General features: G+C 36.4%; 1 protein-coding gene across 2 annotated transcripts in view; it reads right to left on the reverse strand.

Moving 5' to 3' along the window:
• Positions 1-1784: 1784 nt before the first annotated feature.
• The window catches only part of prkacb.S (protein kinase cAMP-activated catalytic subunit beta S homeolog), a 51688-nt gene continuing 26972 nt past the window's right edge, over positions 1785-26500 (reverse strand). For both annotated transcript variants that reach the window (NM_001087227.1, XM_018259419.2), the window contains 9 exon segments: positions 1785-4085; positions 9117-9281; positions 9711-9833; positions 10379-10474; positions 11879-12005; positions 12782-12864; positions 14864-14962; positions 15723-15851; positions 21481-21542. In NM_001087227.1, the coding sequence (NP_001080696.1) occupies positions 3960-4085; positions 9117-9281; positions 9711-9833; positions 10379-10474; positions 11879-12005; positions 12782-12864; positions 14864-14962; positions 15723-15851; positions 21481-21542 (1010 nt within the window). In that variant the 3' untranslated portion in view covers positions 1785-3959.

The raw sequence follows: 26500 nt of genomic DNA on the forward strand, positions 1-26500 counted from the left end.
ATTAAGCCTCCACCTTAAGTCCCAAGAAACCTCCAGGAAATCCCCATACTATATTTTTGTGATTTCTTTGAAATTCTGAAGCATGATCAAACTTTTGTATTGTACAAAAAAACTTTGACATTTACAATCATCCTGTTCCACTTTCCATTTCAGAAAGCTTTCTAGAGACTTTTTAGGTTTCTAAAGTTGCCCTCTCCAATGTCCATCTATGGAAAAACTAGATTTGATTGTGGTCCTATAGAATATATTTGTGTGCTCCCAGACTTACCTCTGGTTTAGCAAACGCAACCATTAACTCTTCTGACAGGTTGTTATTGTGGTTTAGAAAACAAAACTACTTGCTAATGTGCAACTCTGATGAGGCCCACATGGACTACTTGCTCCTTTCTCCTGCACAAAGACAGCCAATCTTAAAGGAACAGTTCAGTGCAAAAATTAAAAGTGGGTAAATAGGCTGTGCAAAATTAAAATTGTAATATATAAAGGCTGGAGTTACTGGATGTCTAACAGAACAGAACAGAACTTCCTGCTTTTCAGCTCTATAACGGAGTTAGTCAGCGACTTTAAGGGGGCCACATGAGACATATCTGTTGAGTGAGTTTGCACTTGATCCTTAGCATTCAGCTCAGACTCAAAAGCAAACAGTTATGGCCCAAGAGGCTTCCCCTTAAGTCTCTTATTGGTTACTGCCTGGTAACCAATCATTGGAAACCAAGAGAGCTGAAAAGCAGGAAGTAGTATTCTGGCTATTATGTTACACATCCAGTCACTCCAGCCTTTATACATTACATTTGTGGATATCTAACTATATTAGAAACATTTTTTTTATTTTGCACAGCTATTTACCCAGTTTTTATTTTTATATTGATAAATTCCTTTAATTTCAGCACAGAAACAGGCTGACACAAGATATACTAGAATGTCGGAGTCAAAATGTAGTTGCATATTTTATTGGTAGTTGATGACGGTGTAACAAAGAAAGCTATTTCTACTTGAAAATAACAATTGGTATCCCAGAGAGCATTCCTCAACAAACCATGTAACAAATCTAAGCAAATAACTTCCCTTTATAATATATATATATATATATATATATATATATATATATATATATATATATATATATATATATATATATATATATATATATATATATATATATATATAGATAAAATAATATGCGTCATCGACTGAACGCTCAGTCATAACTAATTTGCATATCGGGTATCAGGTTGGGTACTCTCATTACCCACAAAGTGGTCGGGTTTCAGGCAAAAAGTCCCTGATTCATTGGCCGTACAGGCAGTCCTCGGGTAACCCGGCTGGGAACCCAACAAAAGTGTGGGCTTGATCCCTCCCACCAACCCTTGTGGTTCTTCCAGTTTTTACATTTTTTTGGGAAGATTTGGCACAAAAGTGACGTCACTTCCGGGCAACTGTGACGTCTCTTCCATTTTCGCGTTTCCACCAGGTCGAAAGGTTAGTGGCCAATTTGCAGGTTATTTTCTGATGCCAGTATGTCTTTAAGTATCATGTCATAAGTGCTCCTATGAACTGCATAAATATTAGAAACAGAAGAGGGATATATAAATAGCAAGGTGAATTAATAAAACTGCATTACGAAAGTAATAATGTCACATGCATTGTACGCTTAATACATACCCTCTATCTAGAGCTGTAGGGATAGAGTAGGCCTGGAGAAGGCAAAACATTAACAGTGCTTTAATGTTTCATTTTGGAAAGCCACATTTTGCGGCACTGAAAACTAAATTCATGACAAAATGTGATCTCCAGCATTTATTAAAATCTTTTTAAGTTCATAAACGACAACAATGTTACTGTAGAATTGATTGCATACAGCTAGCATACACCGCATATCCTCAGTCTAAATGGAATACAAAAGATTTTAACATTTTCATACAAAGAATCCTTTTTAATTTATTGTGATGTATATTATATATATATATATTTATATATATTTTTTGTTACATAAAATTTGCTACAGCAAAGTATTTTATACCTTTCTTGCACAAGTAAATAAGGATGGATAAAGACTGCAATCGTCATCAGTCTCCTATTCACGCTGTTATGCAAAAATGCTCGAGGACCTAAAGATATACAGAATGTTGGATAGTACATCTTAAACTTGGTTGAAAAATGTCTACAAAGTCTTTTCTTACAGGAGTGTCATACAGATTAAAAGGAAGTAGTGCCAGCGACCTATTCCCACTGACATTTAAACAAATACAATGGCTATATACCGATATTTTAATAAAAACAATTTGTCTTTTATGCATGTAAGTGGATAATAAAATGCAACTAGTTTATTTTGAAACTGTTCGGATGTGCGGTTTTAAGACAAGGGTACATTGTTACAGAGATGTGTACAAATATAGTGGAGAAAGTTTGAAAGAAACAAAAAATAAAAATAAAATAACGATGTGCAGAGCTACAGACACTGAAATAAGTATGGAAAAGTGCTGTTCGTAAGCACATGGCAGACTTATTTTGAGTCAGTTGGTGATAAAAGAAAAAAGGCAACTAAGCCCAAATACCAAGTGTGAATGTACATTCTGTCTAAGAAAGGTTGGTAGTTACATCTAAAGCAAATGCTATACAATAAGGAGAAACAAAAAGGCGTAAAACACAAGCAGTGACAATTTTTGCTTACATCATCAACTTTTCTTGTGAACAAAGAACTGTCGTTGTACAGAGGCATGATAACAGTACTTTTTCATTCTCAGATTACTAATATAGTATACCAGAATAAAACTTGGCAAGAACCTTTATTCTTTAGAACAAACAGAAAGTGAGAATCACCTTAGCAATGCAATGACGATCTCTGCTCTTGCTTTTCAATTGTGTTTTCTTCAGACAGGAACATTCCCCTTTTTATCTTGTTATCCTTTATGACCTCGATACGTTTAGTAAATAGCAATAAAATACAGCGGAGCTGGTAAAGGAGTCATGATTTAATCGCTTTTAATTTATCATGTTCCATTTAAAAAAATACTGACCAACACTTGCTTTATTGAAGAGCAGGTTTAATGTTATTAAAACCCCCCCCCAAGAAGGACGTGATATTTTTAAAGTCAGCATTATGTAATTCAAAGACTTCAGCTGTAAATCCTCAAGTTTAACCAAACAATGTGCTATGTGTCGTACAGTATGGTCACGCAACATTTAGGTCCTGCCAAAGCAAGGAACACACCAGGAGGGGCAGCGCAGTTAAAGAATAGAAATCCAAGGCACAGGGTCTATCTAGCCAAACGTAGCACTCAAATTGATTTCTAACCAATTTTGGTCAATCACTAGGAAGAATTTTGTTCTCAACATTATTTCCATTTGGAGATTTTGGCCGTGGTTATGGTTACTTCATAAACACTCAAAATAATATTGGCCAGTAGTTCCAATTTGAGCTGAAACATTTTCCACCATACAGAAATAAGGTTTACAATGTAAAACAAAAACCTATGGAGTGGCAGAGACTAGAAACAACATTTCCTCCATCTGAAATTTTCCTCATTGCAGCACCTCCCAGATCTCTCTCTCTCTCTCTCTCGTACCCCCTGCCCCCCCAACTAATAATAATACATTTTCAAAATAAAAGGGAGTGTAGTTGGGTAAAATACTACTTAAAAAAAATAGCTGTGAGGAGAAGGGCAAAACATACAAGATGTAAACAAAAAAGGAAAAAAAATAAAATAAAACAAGAGACGAAGGAAAGTGGTCTAGCATTCTGTGTTACAGCACAAATCGCTTGATTAATTGTGCCTAGATAAAAGGGTTGGTGCGAAACGCACACATGGAAGATGGCAAAATAGACCTTAGTCAGCCTTGCGGAATGAAGGAACTAGGTAACTGTTGTGACATAAGATGGTCTCAGCTCCACCCCATCTGCAAATAGAGTGCAAAGATTCCAATATGAGCCCTGATGTCATCTTGTTCTCATGCACATCCTAAAAGTCGGCAAACTCTTTTGCACATTTTTCTGTCAGAGACACACGAATATCTTCTTCTTCATAGTCATCAAAGTTACTGGTATCTCCAGGCCCTCTGCACTTTGGTATGAAGGGAGCTTCCACCTGATTTACAAAAAACAAAAACAAGCATTATTCTTGTAACATGCCATGAATGTGCCATGAAGCAACAGTCGATTAATTCAGGGACACTGAGAAAATCGATGAATAGAATGCTGCCAAGTATATTTAGCTTGTCTTTTGACCCCATGCTAAAGTAAGGGACATATTTCCACGCATTTGTTATGGCTCCTAAAACAACTTTTGTTAAGAACAGTAGAAGAACTTCCCTACCAGCTGTTTTCTCAGAGCCCTCCCAAATGATTTTTATGACAGTTTGATGCAGAGGGAGGTCCTTTGGTTTTGTTACCCCCAACCTACTTCTCCTCGTAGGAGAATAATCGGCACTTACTTTACCCTTTATGATGAAGTATATTCTGGACTATCTTACTCTCCACTCTTACTTTTAATTGCAAAAACACAATCTGAACATATTTTTTGTTGCCTATATCCCCAATACTAAGGTGGTTATAAGTTTGCTACAATTATGTTTTTAAGCAATTCAAAATGGGTAAATATCACTTTGTACATAAAGATACCAAAGACAAATCATTGCTACAATATGTGATTTTCCAAGGTTTCCAAAAATCTGACTTGGAATTTGCGGTTTGCAGTGTCTTATCTCTTGCTTGTCCCATGATAGAATGAAAAAAACAACAAATATAAATACCATGGCTCTTCTGGTCTGTTATAAATCACATATTCATAAAATGACCTAAGTTATATGATGTGCACCTAAAAAATCAACAGTGTGTTACATTTTTAATGAATGATGTACTAAAACTGTTAATCTGGAGAATTCGGCAGAATTCTAATATGGTTAGAAAGCTGTTGTTGCCGGTCACAGAGCTAATGAGCTAAATTCACCCGACATAATTTCCCAATACAGAAAGCACAATGCGCATAAATATATAGAGGGACAGGAATATTCCCCATGAATGTGTGCTACGGACTTACTAAATCATAATTACATGTTATATTAAAGGCTCCATTAAAATAGAGAACTGCCTATTACATGTTAAATTTATCTCAGCTTTAAGTTACAACTTTCCTTGTAGAGGACAAAGTATACAAGTATCTGTATAATTGTTTCTTTACAATATATAAAAGGGGTTGTTCACCTTTGAATTAACTTTTCGTATAATGCGTGATATTCTGAGATAATTTGCAATTGGATTTTATTTATGTTATTTTTGTTTTTCAGTTATTTCACTTTTTATTTTATTTTATAACTTTCTGCAGCTCTCCAGTTTGCAATTGTAGCAATATCGAGGCTAGGGCCCAAAATACCCTAGCCACCATGCTAGGATTTGAATAAGAGACTGGAAAATGAATAGCACAGGGTTTAAATAGAAAGATGAGTAATAAAAATTAACAATAACAATAAATCTGTAGCCTTACAGAGCATTTTCCTTTAAGATGGGGTCAGTGAAGAATAAGAGTAAGAGTCAGAAGAAGGCAAGTGATATAAAAAGAAAAAAAGAAGGCCAGTTGAAAGGTTGCTTAGAATTAGCCATTTTATATAATAGTTAACTTGAAGGTGAACCAGCCCTTTAAGCAAGGCTATTCATTTTAAAAGGAAATGTTATAGATTTTATTATATTTTGGGGTTTTGCTCCTATATGGCCTGGCCTAGTATTTTATTGCAAAATGTAAAAGTAATGCAGTAATGAGGTTTAATTATTTTCTAACTGAAAATAGTGAACTAATAATTACAGCAAATCAGGTAGGGATGCACCGAATCCACATTGGCTAAACCAAATACCGAACCAAATCCATATGCATATGCAAATTAGGGATGGGAAGGGGAAAACATTTTTTATTTCCTTGTTTTGTGACAAAAAGTCATGCGATTTCCTGCTCCGCCCCTAATTCGCATATGCAAATTAGGATTTGGATTCGGCCGAATCCGAATCCTGCTGAAAAAGGCTGAATCCTTGCCGAATCAAATCCTGGATTCGGTGCATCCCTAAAATCAGGGCGCCATCACCCCTGAAATATCTGTTAATTACAAAGAGTATAATGGTAAGTTAATAACACCCTGTCTCTGTTACATAGCAGATTGTCAGAACTACTGCAGTGGCAACTTTGAAAGCAAAACAACTAGTTTCTTTTTATAAACTACCAAATGACTTCATTTTCATTTTGGTTGCAGAGGAGTAACTCTGCTTAGCTGAATGGCACATATGTTACTAAATCTGTTGTACTTAATTTGAGACAGTTAGAGCTTGCAATGTGAGCATGATAATCAACTGCTGGAATTAGACAAGAAGAAAAGGCACAGTGTGATCTAAGGAGTGTGTCAAAAAAGTGAATTTTGTCTTTAATTCCTCCCCAATAGGAGATAAAAGCTGTAAGGGAGATGTTATTAAACAGAGAATGTTTTTTCTGTTTAAAGGATTTTGCTGTCTGGCCCTGGCAGCTATAGTGTTCTGGAAGGAACAGGCAATCCATTCCAGTGGTCCAGTTTGATTGAAGCACTTTTCACAGGGAGACGGTCCTGTGGAAAGGTATTTAATTGCCGTGAAAATGTTAGGAAGGTCTTTCTCAGAGCAGTGCACAGAACAGGAAGGTTACCTGTCTGTATTAGGAACTCCCAGAGGGGCTGAGGGTGTTACCTGCCACTGCAAGGAGGACAGGGAGACGTGACCAGGTGACTAAAGAGTCTAAAGTGATTGAGGAAAATCCTCAAGAGGCTGGTGAGCTGGTATCCCTGGAGGGGAGAGTCAGCAGGGCTTAGTGAGAAGCCCAGAATACTGTGTGGTATGGAGTGTGGAAGCCACCCTGTATGGTGAGAACCCCAGAGAGGGGAAAAGTTTTAAATGCATGATGTTGAAACACTATTGAACTGTGTTACTGTTACCTTTATGTTGGGAAGAGTTTGCCAAAATAAAAGTTTATTTTTGCCTGAAGACATAGGGGCAAATTCCCTAACTGGTGAAAATTCGCCAGCAACGGCTTCGCAGCCGTCGCCAGGCGTAAATTTGCTAGGACAATGGCAATTCCCTAAAGCGCAAAGTTGCTTCCAGAACGCTGGCAATCAAAGCAAAGATGCACTAACGTTGCCTAATTTGCATACGGTGGGAAATGATAAAGTTACATGGATGTATATGTTGCAGCAAACATATGGGTGTTATAATGCCCTAAACATGAGCCCACTGTATAGTTTATGTTCCATATGTTAAAAAATGTATGGGGGAACCCGGTTGCCCAAAAAAAATTTTTACAGACCTTTGCAGGCTATCACTCTAAAAAAAGGAAAATACGTCAGCGTTTTTTGGGACTTAGAAAAAGTTTGCACTAAAAATTGACGAAGTTCTATGCACTCCATTGCACTTCGCCTGGTCTGAGGTGGCGAAGGCAAGGCTGGAGAATGAGGTACGTTCAATAAAATCCCCATCTTAGTGAATTTGCAGAGTTACGCCCGTTCACCAGCGCGAAAATTTGCCTGACGTTAAAGTGTGAAGCAAAGCTAGCGTCTATCTCCTTCGGTAGCAAAGGGACGACTGCGCCAGTTAGAAAATCGAATTTCCGTAATGTCACGCTGGCGAATTTTCGATAGCGTTCGTCACATTGCCCTTTAGGACACTAAACTCAGAGGCACATTTATTGAAGGTTTTTGTGGTTTTTGAAATGACGACTAAATTATGATTGAATTTATTAAAAGTTCAGATTATAAAAAGTATGCATAGAAAAAAAAACGCTGAGCAACCTGAAAAAAAAAATCTGAATACCATGAAAAGCTCTACAAATTCAAGTTTTTCTGGATAATTTGTAGGGAAAAAATCCAAAAACCTATAACATTCAGGTTGGTTCATAAATGGTCCAATAGGATGAGTGCACCTTCGTCTTCTACAGCACCTCAACAAGTTTTAAAGCAGTTGTTCCTCTTCCAAAGACTTTTTTCAGTTGTTTTCAGATTGTTCACCAGAAAATATAATTTAGAACTTATTCTGAGGATACCCCTCTGTGCATATAGAAGGTTAATTGAATGATAAGTTCAAAAAAGCACTCAAAAACAAAAAGAAAATTAGTGTTAGAAAATGTTATGTATGGCACCATTCACCATGATGTGCTTATAATTTGTTATCAGACAAGTGCCTGATTTGACAACCTATGCACCAGAATCATACTACATGCCTACGGAGACCCATCAGGTGATTTTTAAACCTCCCTAATATGTGGATGATTTTAAGCAAGATATTGGTTAGACTGATACTTATAATGCAGGGCTGGGTTTGAACAATATATACTTTTAATTCATATTCAACAAACAAAACAGAGCATTTATTACGGACGACATAACTAAGCACCATTTAGAAGGATGAATAGTAAAGTTTATGTTGGCAGAAGGGTAATTTATACCTGCCACCTATCTTATTCTTTTGTTGGATTGTTTGCTTGTTTTTATACAAATCACTGCTCATTTGGCAAAACTAAAAGATGTGCCCTCCCCCTAAACATTAACGTGATGATTCACGTTTACGTTAACTTTTAGTATGATATAGAATGGTCAGTTCTAAGCAAGTTTTCAAATTTTTTTTTTATAGTTTTTGAATTATTTGCCTTCTTCTAGCTCTCAAATGAGGGTCACTGACTCATCTCATCTAAAACCAATGCTTTCTAAGGCTACAAATTTATTGTTATTGCTACCTTTTTTTTTTTTACTTTTATCTGTCGCTCCTCTTCATATTCCAGTCTTCTATTCAAATCAATGCATGGTTACTAGGCTAATTTGGATCCTAGCAACCAGATTGCTGAAATTGCAAACCGAAGAGCTGCTGAATAAAAAGCTTAATAACTCAAAATCCACAAATAATAATAAAAAAAGAAAAAAGAAAACCAATTGCAGATTGTCTCAGACTATCACTCTCTACATCATTCTAAAAGTGAACAACCCCTTTAAAGCACAGATACAAACCACAAATGAACAAATACTGCTAAAAACTATAAAGGTAATATTTTAGAATGAAACCTTTATTATAATTTAGGCCTGTGTGAAAAAGATTTAGACTGTAATTATCAAAATTGTCTTACCTTTCTCTGATAAATTGCAATCCAGTCTGTTGTAGCAAACCATTTGTGATTTTTGATGTCATTAACGCCATTCTTCAAGTTGCCATATCTTTTGGTCAAATCTACCTGGAGCAAGTTCCTTAGCAGGTCTTTAAGGTCTGAGCTGAAGTGGGAAGGAAACCGTACCTGTGTGCAGAATAAAATACAAGAGTGCTCCAGATTGTTGGATTGGGGGAAAACTTGTGTGGCTTTTATCAACAGAATTACTTTGGGGGACTAATTACCACAGAACCCTAACACAGCTGCTTTGTAGATCTGATGCTCCTTTTTCATATATTTTTATGCTACTGCGACTTATTTCTGAACTTAATTTTAGTGCCCAGTATATGCTATGACTATATAATGATCTCAGAAATGTTTTTAGAGGTTTTACTTTTATCCGCCCCCCCAGCCAATATGTAATTTTTTTAAAAAACGGGTCTGCTAGTTACAAACAATAGTGTAGATAGCTTTATGTGAGAGTGATATGTCATGTTCAGAAAACAACTTACATCTGAAATAAATGTAAAATGCCTAGGTATTTAAAAAACTGGTGTTTTAATTAAAGGTACTCACCTTTCCTGACACAATTTTTTCATAGATCTGAATGGGTTGATCAGCAAAGAAAGGGGGATAACCAGCAGCCATTTCATATATTAAAACTCCTAATGCCCACCAGTCAACTGCTTTGTTATAACCCTATAAGGAACATAACATGTATTTCATTAGCTAAATCAAGATGTTTCATTCTGCCTAGTCCTAGACTGTTCAAATCCAGACAAATACATTTTCAGGCAAAACCAAATAAATATTGTATTTTATAGTAACCATTCTAGACAACATAACAACTCTCTGTTATAAATATATTTATATAAATATATTTAAATAATTCTATGCAGAAGTGTACATTCTAAGGCTAATTGCATAGGTGAATTTAAGATCAGAATAGTTGTAATCAAAACAACTGGGTATGATAACAGCCTTTCCATGCAGTTGAACTAGAAACACACACCGTATTAGCAGAAGTGTTATGTCTACTGTAGACAGGGAATGTGAAACGGCAGAATTTTTTTTTTTTTTACCCATTGGAGTCTATGGGCGTCTTTTTCACAGCAAAAATTTTTGCTCATCACTACTTACTAATTATTGCCTAATCTTTTAATTGTAAGTAGTCGTTAAGGTAGACTTTCAAGAAAATTCTGTTATGCACATCCAATCTATTATTACATTTATATAGTTCTCACCTTGCTTAAAATAATTTCTGGTGCCAGATACTCTGGCGTTCCACATAATGTCCAAGTTCTGCCCTTTACTCTTTTGGCAAACCCAAAATCTGTGACCTGAATAAATAGATAGATTATTGATTATACGAATGGTACAAATTAGAACAACAGCCAATAGTGTTTTATTTTTGGACTCATTGGATATTAGAAATAACGTTAGTATCCTTCATTAACAGCAGAATCAACGGAAAGGCAATTCTGCAGCAATAATTTTTTACAACCACCACCCCGGCATGCAATGATTTCCAAGCATAATATAGTGAATAAAGTACCCCCTCTTGTAAAATATAAGGATATTATAAGTTACCGAGGAGTTTCATGACCATATAAAAACACGAGGCCGAAGGCCGAGTGTTTTTATACAGGTCATGGAACTCCGAGGTAACTTCTAATATCCACATATTTTACAACCAGGGGTACTTTATTTATTATAATACACAAATTTCAGTGAGTCATGTGACAGAAATGACATCAGAACTCACCGTTTATAACTGATGACATCAGAACTCACCGTTTATAAGGATATAATTTACAAGATATTCATGGCTTTTGTGTATTATAAGCTTATAATAAATTCTAGATATAGCTATATTTTGTGACTATGGGGGATGAGAGTGACTGGTAATGAATGGCAAGTTCTGGCATAAAGCAGATATAAAAATAGTAAACAGTAGTTATATAGTCAGCAAAACAAATTAAATTGATCTATTTATGCTTTGTTACCCTCTGTTTTGTAAAGATGTCTGAGAAACAATTTTTAGAGGAAAATATAAAATACAGTAAAGCAAACAGCTCTAGAAAATATCAGTTTTTACAACTACTCTGTAAAACAAGTACTGTTTAATGAAGTGTTTAGACTGAAAACTAGCAATCTATAAATACACGGAACAGAATATCAACATCACTGTTTCAAGCTGTTTAAGACAGACATCTGCCCTTTCATTAACTACATACTTTTAAAACATTAGGGGTCATTTACACCCTGCAAGTGCTATCGGGCAAAATGGCTGCCGTTGTTGAGAAATATGCCTTTCAATAAAGGCATATTGATAGTGACACAGGGAAGCTAGCGTCGATGCCAAGACAGAAACGCTGTCTCCATTGACTTAGGAAACTTGTACCTAAAGAATCAGACACACGTCATTTCGATGCCGAGTTCCAAAGTTACTCAACTGCATGTGAACCCATAAAAGAACACATACAACTGTGCTTGTCTTAATGTACTACAAGCAATTGTGCCAGGAGCATCGCCCGTCCCAGAAAAGCTGCAATGATGCTGGAATTATGAAAAGAAACACTGCATCGTGGGCACAAAATATGGAGTCTTGTGCATAAAACTGCACTTTCCACACAGCAGTGGTGAGTAAATAATCTCTACTGTGCCCTGGCTGCGGTTCCATTAAAGCTTTGTGAAGTGCACATTTCTGGCATTATTCAAATCACCAGTACATTCCAACATACCTGAATGTATCCTTGCTGGTCAATTAAAAGATTTTCTGGTTTGAGATCTCTGTAGATAAGGTCTAGTGAATGGAGGTACTCAAATGTCAGCACTATCTGAGCTGCGTAAAATCTTGCGTGAGGCTCACTGCAAACAAATACAGCAGGTTCCAATTTAGTTGCAAATATTGTCTCTAGAAAAAAAAGTACTGCCTAAAAACAATCCCAACAGCGACAGAGATGTAACTAGATCACTGATTACTTTGCTGCTCTTGGCACTCTCACAGGGTGGATTCCCACTAAAAATCAACAAATCTGCCCCAAATATTGTCAACGGAGATGAAAAATTGCAAAAAAGTAGAAAAAAACTAGGCAAGTTTATTACAAGGCAAGTTTAAACATAAAATGCTACAAAAGATGTGCTTTTTGAGTTCTGACAAGTGGCCTTAAAAGGAAAAACAAAATGGATACACTTCCGCTGTGCCATCCCTTGAACCCAAATTTCTGGGGATGTCTCTTTCTTGTCGATGCCTGCATTTCGCTATGGAAGCTTGTAGCAGCCCATCTCCTAAAGTACTCTTTTAAGTAAGAGAGAGGTTAGAAACTTGGCCTGTGGTAGCTTCAGACCTATAGCTGAATAAAAATATATACCAACCCCAGGGTATCAAATTTGTGATGGCACAGCAAACCCACAGCTACGATCCTTTACACAATACTTCACATAGTTTAAGGTAAAAGACTTTACATTCCAAGAAGAGTATCTTTTTTTTAAAAAAATACATTTTACACCGGTTTTATTTTTCTTTAACTATGTATTTTAGGGCCCTTGAACATTTATATATTTTAGCAGCAACATTGGACATGTAGAAAGAACTACACAGATCACCAATACAGCCAATATTTTCCATATGAAAAATTACTAACCTGAACCTGCCAATCCTTCTTAAATGTGAAAACATTTCTCCCCCAGGGACATATTCCATAATCATATATAAATTAGAGTTATCCTGCATTAAAACAAAAACAGAAAAGAAAAACTCAAATCTTTTAAAATGTTATTTAATGTTTAAATAAATATCTATACAAGTGTATAGTTTATTCTTTTTTATTACATGCACAAATGAAATAACACCACTCACTGTATGCTTTATTAAGCTGCACTACACATACAATAAGTCTGCTGTTAGCTATGCCCCTTCCATCCCCTTCAAGGACCCTCAAACACTGCCAAGGACCCTCCTGCACTTCAAAACTATAAGTGGCCTTTCTTTACTCGCACACACACACATTTACACACTACACATTTTACTAACGGTAACTTTTCTTCTTTTGCACATATTTACACACTCCCTTTTAACGTGTGCACACATGCATACACAAACACACATTTTTACTTTATTTATTAAAATTTTTTTGCCTCTTGTTTTTCGCCTAAAAACGATTTATTTTTTAACATTTAACTATGCTGTTTGATCAGTTATTTTATGTTATTTGTCTAATTGTATGATTTTTGTGCTTTTACTGCATTTTTTTCCCTTGTAATTGTTGTTTGGTAGATTGGAGTAATAAGGCATAATCACTCATTTTGGATTCAGCAGAATGTCCTAAAATGTATGGTTTTCTGGGGTCTAGGTACTGTTAAGAGGTCTTATGACACATAATACAGTCAGGAGGCTTTGTTCACAGGTGGTGAATTGGCAGCGAGAAAATTCATATGCACTATTTTCATTTGGGGTCCGTACATGCCACATACGGATATATCTATGCATACTGGACATCAAACTGTTTATTGAACCCCTGGCATTCATATTTAGAATGTTTTATCTGGTTACCACCTGTAGGATATATGATGCTGTAGACTGGAAGCTTGGAGGTCATTTTTCAAAAATGTCATATTTTCTTAAAAAATTATAAATTAAGGAAAGCATTAGAAAAACGTAATTTTTATAGAGTAAACCTAGTGTTTTAGCTTTGAATTCTGAAGTATGCAGATTTCTGGAGCAGTAATTTGGAAAACTGGTAGTATACTGCTGTGAGTTTTTGACGTATACAAGTGTGAAATCTCCATAAAACTATATTTGGTATTGGCGCATTTGGACAAGACATGGAACTATCCAAATCTGTTGTAGTTTTCTTGCATAAAATAAATTATGTTTCTGGGTTTCTAGTATGAGAAATATCATTTCTTTTTCATTTTTACACATTTAGAATTACACCAAAATTCTAGTATATTTTGAAAGACGATGTACTGTTTTCCTGGGTAAACTAAAAGTCCCACCCAGGAAAGGTGCCTAAAGTGAAATATTCAAAAACTCTGTAATAAAAGTACCACAAGTGACCAAATCAACTGCCTGCATCATACTAAAAGTTAATTTAAAATTGAACGGATACATGTAAATGTCCCTTCTTTTTTCTTATTTAAATGCAAGTTATGAAAAGAGATCCAGATTAAAGTGACACTGACTTATTCCTCTAATTGACAGGATCATGTCATTATCACCAGTATAGGGGGTTTGTAATTTTTTTTTTTTTTTTTTAAGTTATTAGCACCCCTACCCACCCCACAGCCCAGCAATACTTATAGTGCTGACACTCTGGCATGGCTTAAAGGACAAGGAAAGTCAAATTCACTGGGAGGTGAAAATATGTTGGGCATCCCCAAGTGAATTCAAAAGTTAAGCTCTTTCCCTGTGCTGTTTATCCGAGTCTAAGTTTCTGTGCTAGTTTACTAGTCCATTGCATTTCTTTTACAAAAAGGAGAACCAGCCTGGGTAAGGGAAATTAGCGATTTAATTCACTAGGAGGTACTTAACATATTGGAACCCCAAGTGAATTTGGATTTCTGAAACTTACCAGAGCATAGATCATAGCTAGTTCTGTCAGTTACTCTGGGCCAGAGGTGTCATGAGTGTTCAATACAGAAAAATAAAAAATAATTTCTACTGTTCATAATGTGAATTAAAAATATTTACATGTTTACTCTTCGTGTGTTCTTGCACCACTTACCTTAAAGGAATATTCCAACCTGACAAGGAAAGGAAAGTTCACTGCCTGCAATATCCTCTTTTCATTTAATGTATGCTCTATTTGTTTCAGCTTCACCACCTAAATACAACATAAACAAAGAGTAAATGCAAAGGACATAACTGATATGCAGTTACAAACACGCATAACTGTTCTAAATTGATACATTAGTTGATGTATTTATCTGTAGTTCTACTGAGCAGAGTCCCTGAGCTTTATTAAAAGCAGCTATTAGATTTGATACAATAGTTGCTAATATTACACCAATACTGCTGAGAAATGTATCAACTAATTGTATCAATTAAATGTAGCAAATTGTAACAGTCCAGAATACTCCTGGTCCTGGATCACTGAGCTGCCAGACTCAACCACTAGAGGCACAAATATTAAACTTAAATTTTGGGAAAACAAAAAATAAAAGATGGAAAGCAATTGAAAAAAATATTTGTTTATGTTGAATATAAAAAAAACACAAACTGAAAAAAGTGTTTGGAAGGTGAACAACCCCTTTAAGGCAAGATTACAGAAATGGAGGGGGGTTGTGTAACCAGGCTGGGATTCCAAAAGGAACAGATAAACTGGTCAGAAATATACAGAGACACATATATAAAGAGATGTAGTTAGTTAAAGAGAAATACAACAGTGGAGGAGACTGTTCTCTACAAGAGAAGGAGGAGGATTCCGAAAGCAGTAGTTGAGACTCAGTATTAAGGATTAGGCTTGGTATAATGGAAACCAGCAAGTGACAAGTTATAGTAGTCTAGGTGCTAAAGGGAGGGCATGGATAAGTGTTTTAAATGTTGTTGACAGAGGAAGGGATATATTAGAGATAGATAGTAACCTTCTGTTTATCCAGTATCTTCATAGCATAATACTGCTCTGCACCTTTATGTTTCACTAACATAACTCTTCCAAATGAGCCAGTTCCAAGGGTTTTCATTCTATCAAAATCATCTAGACTTGCAGTATTCTGTAGAGGAAGAGAGAATAAAATATCAATACAGTATTATAAGACACATAGTAAATCCATAATTGCACAAATTAACAAAGTTGTGATTTGAAATTAGTAAAGCAGGAATGATCACACACACAAAAAAGTGACCAAAATGCAGTTACAAATGTACTTGTTTAAACAATGTGAATTCAAGTTTTAATAGAACCATTCATAAAGGGCTGTTGGAGTGGTGTCAAAAATTTAGAGTGTGCTATTAAAAAAAAAAAAAAAAAAAAAAAAAAAAAAAAGGGATACGCCGAATCCAAGATGTAGGCACCAAATGCAGGAAAAATGCAGCATGTTGCGTCTCAATCTGCGTTCGGCGCCTACATGCGCCTGTGTGAGTACAGCCCCATTGGAAAAAATGTAATGCGTCTATTCCTGCGCTCCCCTGCGGCTGAATGCAGAAAAACGGAACGCAGGGGAGCGCAGGTAAAAACGCTCGTCTGTAAGAACTCTTATTGAAATCATGTGTGCAGGGAATTCTGGGATTTGGAGGATGCATACTGAGGACAGATGGCTGCTGATACAAAGTAACAATAGTCAGGCAGCTCAGCAAAGTAGTCAGACAGATCTGCAGAACAGGGGGGAATGGCTTAGGGAACTAGGGTGGACTGTCAAGTTTGGCATTGTTTTCTCTGGAAAAAAGGCACTTCCGAGGGGACATGATTACACTTTACAAGTACAGGTATGGGATCCGTTTTCCAGAAAGTTCAAAATTACGGGATGGCTCCCATTGACTTCATTATAATGAAATAATTTTAAATTAAAAAAAAGTGATTTCCCTTTTCTCTGTAATAATAAAACAGTATCTTGTACTTGATCCAAACTAAGATTTAATTAATCCTTATAATTAATCCTTATTGAAGGCAAAAACAAGCCTATTGGCTTTTTTAATGTTTAAATGATTTTTAGTAGATTTAAGACACCGAGATCTAAATTATGGAAAGATCCCTTATCCAGAAAACCCCAGGTCCCGAGCATTCTGGATAATGGGTCCCATACCTGTACATTGAAGGACATTCTAGACAAATAGCAGGGGACCTTTTTACCCATAAAGATGATCATGGTACCAGAGGCCACCCCTTCAGACTATCTTCATTTGAAGCAACGTAGGGGGTTCTTCACAGTGAGGACAGTGAGGTTGTGGAATGCACTGCCGGGTGATGTTGTGATGGCTGATTCAGTTAATGCCTTGGCTTGGATGATTTCTTGGACAGACATAATATCACAGGCTATTGTGATACTAAACTCTATAGTTAGTATAGATATGGGTATATATTTCTATGAAAGTAGGGAGGGGTGTGTGTATGGATGCTGGGTTTTCATTTGGAGGGGTTGAACTTGATGGACTTTGTCTTTTTTCAACCCGATTTAACTATGTCACTGTTCCAACCCATTAAAAATCTTGAAAAGTCTGCATTTTATAATTGATATATATTGCAAGTTGCTTGGAATTATGTTTACTTTTCAAAAAGCTCAAGTTATGTTTGTGTGGAGTTCCCCTTTAACAACAGCCCGCTTTGGTGGCTGCTCCAAAACATATTCATCCTCACCTGTCACACTTTCCCACTTCAGAACATATCCCTAGATGGGTTACCTATATATATTTCTGTAACTTTATTTGCCTAACAACCTATAAAGCACTTCAACAAAATCATGTCTTACATCACAAATCCTATTCCTAGATACTCTCCAAACTATCTGCTTGATATTTGCGGTGGGCATGGAATGAACTGATGTAAACTTACTCAGGGTGAGCACTTTTGCTATTCCACACTCATTTTCTATTTTTAGCAGTTACTGAGACATTAAAAGGCCTCAGATCATCATCTCTCTTAGAAGGCCAAGAGAGTCAGCGACCCTGTGTGTGTGTGTATTTTTTAGATTCAGTATACCAGTTAAATATAGAAATATCTCAGAAACTTCTAAAAACAGGAAGTGAATGTAAATAAAAAAAAAAAATGTAGGGCTATTATAATAAGCCTTATAACCAGTTATCACTGCTTTGACATTTAGGCAAATTATACATGGGGATTCTTTTGACAAATTGTTTAAAGCTGTACATATCCAAATACACTTCTGGTATTAACAGTTTTTGACAAAATCCTTACAGTATTTGCTTATCTAGCTTTCTTCCTTCTTAGATCTGTTTTTTATACAACTCACAAAAGGTTTCTTCTAGAGAAAATCTTGTGTGTGCAGCAGATTTGCTTTCCAATTTGCTACAACTAGGGTAGCCTGATGGCTATTTTATTTTTAAATTTTTAGGTATACATGTCATTGCAATTGAAATGGGTCATACTCTTAACCTTTTCGCTGCCATAATGATTTGTAACTTTAAAAATTTTTCCAGACAATTTTTGACCATATGGGCAATTTCAGTTCATGGGGATTTCGCCATGAATGCATGCACTTTCTGGCATTTACTGCATTACTAATACCATTAGGCTACTGGCAGACTGAGCATTTTGTTACTCAGACAGGGACAAAAACATTAGAATTCAACTCCCAATCAAAATAAATTGAAACTGCCTTGTGTCAGGTATTCCCTAGAGACAATTGCTTTTGATTGATATCACAATCATTTTTTAGGCATATGTGCCATTTACTAGACAGGATATGGAACATAATCGCAAATCCCACTTGTTCTTTAAGCTGATTTCTAGCACTCCCACTCTCCACCCACTGATTGAGAAAATGAGGGGGCAACAAAATCAACCTGTCTGTCATTACCCGTATGGCCGCCTTTCTACTTGCAACAAATCCTCTCTTCCAGTTTGTTTGTGATTAGCTGGATATCATGGATGGCCACGATAGAAAACGCACATCACTCAAACACATCCTGTGGTTCTTTCCCAAGTCTTTCAATCAGCCATCCTGTCTGCAGTAGGTACGCCCGTCATGTCCACTGAGACATCCTGTACCCGGTAAAGCAGGAAGCATTCCTTGTGCTAGTGTGTCCTGATCATACTGACTACTCTACAGTGAGCTTGTCCTCAGGTCAACTCAAGTATGTGCCCTTTCCTAGTCACATACCGGGCCGTATAGTCTAGAAGGACTCAATACCTGTACTTTTCTGACTGCAGGACGCACTGCTACTATAAAACAGTGATTGTGTCAAAACTATTGAATTTGCAATTATTAATCTACAACTGCCAGCAACTCCAAAGGGTCGAAATCTTAGCACATGGACATGCTTACTGTCTAATTTTTGGTCTGTGGTATATACCCTGTGCCTCCAAACCCTTGCTGGTCCCACCCTGTTCTCTTTGTGGAATGTAGAATATTTGGATTGCAGGAGATATATATCCTGCAATCTATATATACACATGATATATAAAAAGCAGAACATAACTGGCCTGCACTAGAACCTTCTTCCTTCTGTTATAAAATGCACACTAGGCCCTCCCTGATCCCAAACTAGTGGCTTGCAAGCAACATTTTAGTGCTGAGAAATGCGCCCACTCTCCACCAATCAGCGCCTGACTTCCAGCTACCTTTTATAGACCTGCCCCACCCTGTCGTTGACATCACAAAAGGGGCTGGCGCGCCTATAAAACCGGAAGTCGGAAGCAAGCAGTGTGAGATTGCGGGTGGGGAGAGCAGGCAAAAGAGCTCAAATGAACTAGCCCACGACCCGCAAATGGGGCAGCAAGGTCAGCCCAAACTTGCCCAACTGGCAGGTAAACCCACAGGTAAACAAGTATTGGGCCGGCACACACATCACTACCTGTGACCAAACAGTGCGCTTTAGAATGAGTGCTTCAGATTCAGTATTATTATGAGCGATGACAGGAACATAGGGATTTGCTGCTGTTTATAAATTGAAATGTATTCTGCCCTAAAAAATTCTAAATGTTATTAAGTTTTGCCAGTGGGTGAAAACCTCTCTGTTAAAGAAAAACTATGCCCCCAAAATGAATACTTCAGCAACAGATAGTTTACATCACGATAAGTTGCATATTAAAGAATCTTACCAAACTGGAATATATAATTAAGCAAACATTGCCTCTTTTACATCTTTTCCCTTGAGCCCCCATTTCGAATTTTATGAAAAGGTTGACATAATATATAGCTAATTTAAAAAAAAAAAGAAAAACATAGCTGTCTCTGGGAAAATTGTTATATTTAATCCATTTATACAGCTCACAAACAATTTCCTGATCCCCAACTTTGCTAATTCGGTTTATTAAAATTACAAATTAACCATCCCTACAATATGTTTCATTCAAGAGTTAAGGAGGGTTTTACCTTTAAGTAGAATATTAACAAGAGGGCACAAGTGAGGTATATATGCCAATAGTAATAATGGTAAACTTTTATGCTAATTCTAATCAACACATCACATTAGGCAGGCACCAATCCGGAACATTCAACGGACGCGTTTCGTGTCACAAGGACAATTACTCATAGAGCCTATGATAAATTGTCCTTGTGACACGAAACGCGTCAGGCGTTACTCTTCTTTTATAGATGTGATGTAAAATAAAGTATTATATTTTATATACTTTTGGCTTTTGGAATCTACTTCCGTTGGATGTTGCGGATTGGTGCCTGCCTAATGTGATGTGTTGTGAAGTACTCCCCTATGCTGAAGGTCTGGGGCATGTGCACCCGGACCAAACTGGGAAAGCGGTAAGCTTATCCTAATGATACATTAAGGCTTATGTCTCTCCTGAATTTTTCTGGATGTTCTGTAATTCTAATCAGCTTTTCTCTTTTATTTATCTCTTCATTTTTTATAGTTTTTGCATTATTTGCCTTCTTCTGACTCGCCCCAGCTTTCAAATTGGGGTCAGTGATCCCATTTAAGATGCAAATGCTCTGTAAGGCTACTTATTCGTTTGGCTACTTTTTAATACTCATCTTTCTATTCAGACCATCTCCTATTCGTATTTTAGTCTTTTATTCAAATGAATGCATGCTAGGGTAATTTAGACTCTAGCAACCAGACTGCTGAAAATGCAAACTGGAGAGCTGCTGAATAAGAACATAAATAACGAAAAAAATAAATAAACAGAAATAATAAAGAATGAAAATCAATTGCACATTGTCTCAGAATATCACTCTCTACATCATACTAAGGGGGTTATTTACGAAAACCCAAAAATGTCTCACTATTTTCTTAAAACCACTTAGACCAAACTGACATCCACATTTCTACTGTACTAATCGATAATTAAATTGAAATATTTTGGTGTGGAAAAAGACTTGATAATATCTTGGGGAAAAACGATTTTCGATTATCACCTGAAAACCACAAATTATTTGGATTATAGTACGAAACGCAGCTCAGATCATGATATCTTCCAATTGCAAAAGGGACAGCTGCCATTGACTTCTACATCACTTTAGTAGGTTTGAGATGGAGTATTTTTTTTTTTTTATTCTGACTTTTGGCAGCCTCAGAGTTTAATAAATCACGAAAAATTTGAAGTTTTTTTTTCTCTCTAAATAAATAGTTTCCCCTTTAAAAACTCTGATCAGAAAAAAATGGACTTTAATAAATAACCCCCTAAAAGTTCATATTAAGGTGAACAACCCCTTTAGGTGTAATATATATGTAATGTATATATATATATATATATAATAAACCACTTACCTGAGGAGGCGTTTCCCACTTTCTTAAAAAGTCTTCTTTGGCTTTGGCTAGAAATTCTTTCACTGAAATAACAATAATATGTAAATTACCAAATGTTCTGTAAAAAAAAAACAAAAAAAAACACAACCACAAACAAACTGCGACATTAAGAAAATGGCATGTAACTTAGGATGACATTAATAATGAGGCAGTTCAACGTCCAAGTTATGTTATGAAATTGTTATGAAATTGTACACGAGAAATAATGGCTTTACCAGTTGTCTTTTATTTTAAAGCTGTTTCCAATATATAAGCCTAATTTTCCACCTCAATGTTTCCCAAGAGCAGCTCAGTAAATTGGGGATAATCACATCTCTAATTTGAATAATGAAAGAATTTATTGTAAGCACTCTCCCAACATTTAATTAACTAGACATATTAAGTGGTTTTAATATTATTTGTCTACAATTTCTATTGAAAACAGTTTCTGTACGAAATACAGTTCAAAAATTAATACTGGAAAGATGCTTAGAATTGCATATTCTTTCATTTAGCAAAAACAAAACAAAAAAAAAACGGAGATCCATTTAACAGTCGTAGCATCTACTGAGCATGCTCACTCACTATCTATCCAAAGTGTGAACACGATATGCAGCACTGCACAAAAGGTGGGTAAATACATCCATCATAGTCGTTTTGCCAAAGAAGCATAATAGATTTGTTTAAAAAATAACTAAGGCAAACTGAAAGTGCTAGTTTTAATGTGGTCATTCTCATAAAGCCTCATTTTTTAACACCACTTCTGAAATAAGCAGGCAAAATACATTACACAGTTAAATGTAAGTAAACAGTTGAGTTGTACTATGCTAGCCATAAGTAAACAAAAAAAATAAAATTAGCATTTCTGGTGAAGTAATATTGTTTATTGTAAGATCCACAGTACCTTATAGAGATTTAAAATCATTTACATATTATGCCTTATGAGGAGATGTCAGATTTGATTATGGAAGCTTGCATTCTTTATACAAGTCTGTTATACATTAAATAAATCATGTTACCACAAAAAACGCCCTATTTATTGTTTTCTAAAAGTTAAAAGTTTGAAGGGTGATATTTCGATTTAGTACAGAAACATAAACCACCTTAGAATAAGCTTAAGTTTAAATCAAGAGGGCCAAGTAGAAATGTTTGAGTAAAAAGCAGTTGTAATTTAATAACTCGTCCATAATTTTTATCTCTGATTAAACTCAAAGCAATAAGTTTGAAATAAATACATGACGTCACTAGAGTTAAAGGGGCAATGTGTGGTGCAATCTAACTCCACTTTTGTACACACATTAATAAATGTGCCACTTAAGAGAGCCATAAGACATACTGAGAAAAGTATGGGTTGGCAAGTCAGCATTTTTCATATGAATATCCTAGTCATCAGTCTATGTGGGAACCCTTTTGCTCTAGTTTTGTGATACTACAGAATATAATTGGTCAGACGCCTGGTTTGTCAATATGTCTCACCTTCCACATCAGTGCAGTTTTCTTTCCCCCACATACCACAAAATGGTACAATATACGACCGGTTCAACCAGTGGGTCAACTGGTCAGACAGCTGATAATAAGGCTTGCTTGCACTCTTCTTAACTACACTAAGGGGCATACGTATTACCCCCAACCTGGGTTGAGAATAATTATTAATGCCTGGAAATGCGAGTTAGTTACTTACTTGCATTTGCTGGCATGGATTATCCCAAACCCGAAAGTCAACAGGTAATAAATATGGCCCCTATGTGCTTACAGTATATTGCTTGTTGCAATGAAATGTATGGCTGTATGATAATTTTCCTAACTATAAGCTACCATGGCAACGTACAATCTGAAGCAACAATTGTTTTTTAAAAGTTTTTATTTTAAAATTTTCAAACATTCAACATACACAATATGAATAGTAGAGGTAGAGAGAGAAGAAATAGATATTAGAAAAGAAAGTTGTGAAGGAAGGGGGAGGTAAGGTACAGACTGGCATATACATTATATTAGAATACTTGTAGTTAACCTGTTTGTACTTTCAACCAGGTACCCCAGACAGCATCAAATTTTTCAGGGCAGCCCCTTGACAGATAGGTCAGTTTCTGATTTGAGAGAGAATCATTTATCAACTTTTGCCAATATTGCAGTGTAGGAGGGTTAAGTGACTTCCAATGCATTAATATGGCTTTCTTGGCAAAATATAAGAGCTGTAGGTAACAAAGTCTAGAGTAGGAGCGTAACTGGAGGTCACCCGTTATCCCCAATAAACAATTTTCCGGTGAACGAATACTTGGTAATGCGAGTTTTTCATTCAAGAATTGAAGTACAACACTCCAAAATCCCTGGATTACCGGACAGGTCCAGAATACATGAAACAAGGTACCCGGTTCCTCTCTGCACTTGGGACATAGGTCTGAAACATTTTCATAAATTTTAGCCAATCGGTAGGGAGTTAAATAGACTCTATTCAAGAATTTTATTTGTATAAACCTGTCCCTCATAGAGATAGATAGCTCAGTGACTAACTTGAGAGCGTCCTTGCATTTTTCTTCATCTAAGTCAGGAATATCACTTTGCCATTTGCCCTTAATCCTCTCAAGGGGGGAGGGACCAGCGGTAGATAGGATAGTATACAACCAGGATAGGGGTTTTGTTAGGTCCACTCTATGTAAATATGTCTCTAAGGTTGTCATCTCTAAACTCACAGGTCGCACTGGAAATTGTACATTAAAAGCATGTCTTAATTGCAAATAGCGAAACAGCATATCTGGGTGAGGGTGTACTTCCCGTTGTAGTGAAGCATATGTTTTACATTCACCCCCAGAGGTTATATCACCAAGCGTTTTTATCCCCAGCTGTGCCCATCGTGCAATGTCAGGGAGTGAGTGAAAATTAGGTAGGTGGGTATTACCCCACAATGGTGTATAGGGAGACCAGGCTGTAGAGGTTCCCCTGGCTAGTGTTTGAGACTTCTGAAATACCTGTACCACCGTGTGCATAGAAGTAGTGGTAACGTGATAGGGGGAGACACCCCTGTAAGGGAGTTTGGCAAGGGCCTCAAGGGAACCAATTACTGCGGCTTCTAGGACCACTGCCGAGTTGCTCAAATCTGGGACAAACCACCAGTGGGCATATACCAATTGGGCCGCAAGGAAATAAAGTTTGAGATTAGGCAGTGCTAGGCCTCCTCCAGTAACTGGCACCTGTAGCACCCTAAAGTCTGAAGCAACAATTTAAAGGACAGCTGCATAACTCATCTAAAAAAGTATCTTGTATACACAAATGTATATGATAATATAATATTATGGTGTGCAAACTACCTTCTATCAAACACATCTATGAAACAATATTTTGCGGTGTCAGAGGCCCAGATAATATTTGCAAAGTCCACTCCAAAGTGTATCCTGCTGAATTGACACTTCTTTGGTTATCTTTGGTAAATGTATCAATTTGCTTAAAAAAACGTTTCTGATTTCAAAACAAACCTCTTTCCATTAGGATGTGAAAACATTCCCTATCTATTTCATGGCCGAATTACAGAGGCCACCTCCTATAGACTCAATTTTATCCAAATAATCCAATTTTTTTTTAAAATGATTTCCTTTTTCTCTCCAATAATAAAACAGTAGCTTGTACTTGATTCAAACTAAGATATAATTAATCCTTATTGGTAGCAGAACCAGCCGACCTAGGTTTATTTAATGTTTACATTACTTTCTGGTAGACAAGGTATGAAGATATAAATAATGGAAAGATCCGTTATTCGGAAAGCCCCAGGTCCCGAGCATTCTAGATAACAGGTCCCATACCTGGATTAGCTTTATATTTTGTTTGTCTTTTCATAGTTCCTTTCTCTATACAGAACAGAAGAATGCGTGCACTGGGCATAAAAGCAAAAAGTAGAACCCACCCCCGCTTTAACTTTTTTCAGGGACCAGATAAAAAAAATTGTGTAAAATCTGTGAAAATGTAAAATAAGGGAAAGATAGTATGCATTATATAATCTTGGGACCACAAAAACCACTGTAAAATGCAGAAAAACTTAAAATCAGAATATGTAAAATTTCACTGTATTTAATTTTAAATCGGTTTCAGTGCTACTTAACATTCCAGGGCAAAACAAAAGGGAAATATAATCTATTTATTTCAGATGGCACATTGGAAACGGACTGCAGCAACAAAATGTTGAGATCTTTTGTTATTTCCTTGCAAGTGAGTGCAATTGGCAGCTACTGTAGCATTAATGGTGTGTTTTTGGGGGCAACAGTCCCACAACTATGTAAATGAACAGTCCTGTATAAATGACTGCAGTTTAATTGCAGATAACCACAGCCAAATACGAACCATCTAACAGCATTAAAGGAGACATATAGGATATGTTAAATTAATAAAAAAACATATTTTGTAGGCAATAATGAACAACACACAGTGCTGGTTTTACTTGGGGCTAAAAATCATTATCTTCAAAAATGCCCCCTTTATTGGAACAGAGCTGCTACTGCCCCTGTTCGTGCTTTAAATGAGGGGTGAGTGTGTCCTAACAGTCCCTGCTAGAAGTACAGTAGGAGGGGGATAGCCAATCATAGTCCTGCTATGATTGGCTATCCCCTGCATAGTCCTGCAGACAAGCTTTGGTTCCCCATCAAGTGAGCCAGGCTTCTGATTGATTTTATATTCTACAGTGCAGTCTGCAGAGTGTCACCGGCTCCCATGCACAGCCAGAACATTCAGCAGGAAGGAAGTGGAACAGATGGGCAGGGGTAACTGGGTTTTGGGGGAATTTCTCAATAAATTCGCACCAAACACACTTTTTAAGCACATTCCTTCTATAGTTAGAGGAGAATAATACACTGGCAGATTCTTGTTTTTACACAATACGTCTCCTTTAAATGTATATATGTATCATTATCTCAAAATATAGTACCTGTATAAGGAACTTTAAGTCAAATATAGTCAATTGCGATCCTAGAATACATTCCACCATTTCTGCACTTGAACAATTTCAGCCCTTACTAGA

Source organism: Xenopus laevis, chromosome 4S, assembly GCF_017654675.1.
Source record: "Xenopus laevis strain J_2021 chromosome 4S, Xenopus_laevis_v10.1, whole genome shotgun sequence".
NCBI lineage: Eukaryota > Metazoa > Chordata > Amphibia > Anura > Pipidae > Xenopus > Xenopus laevis.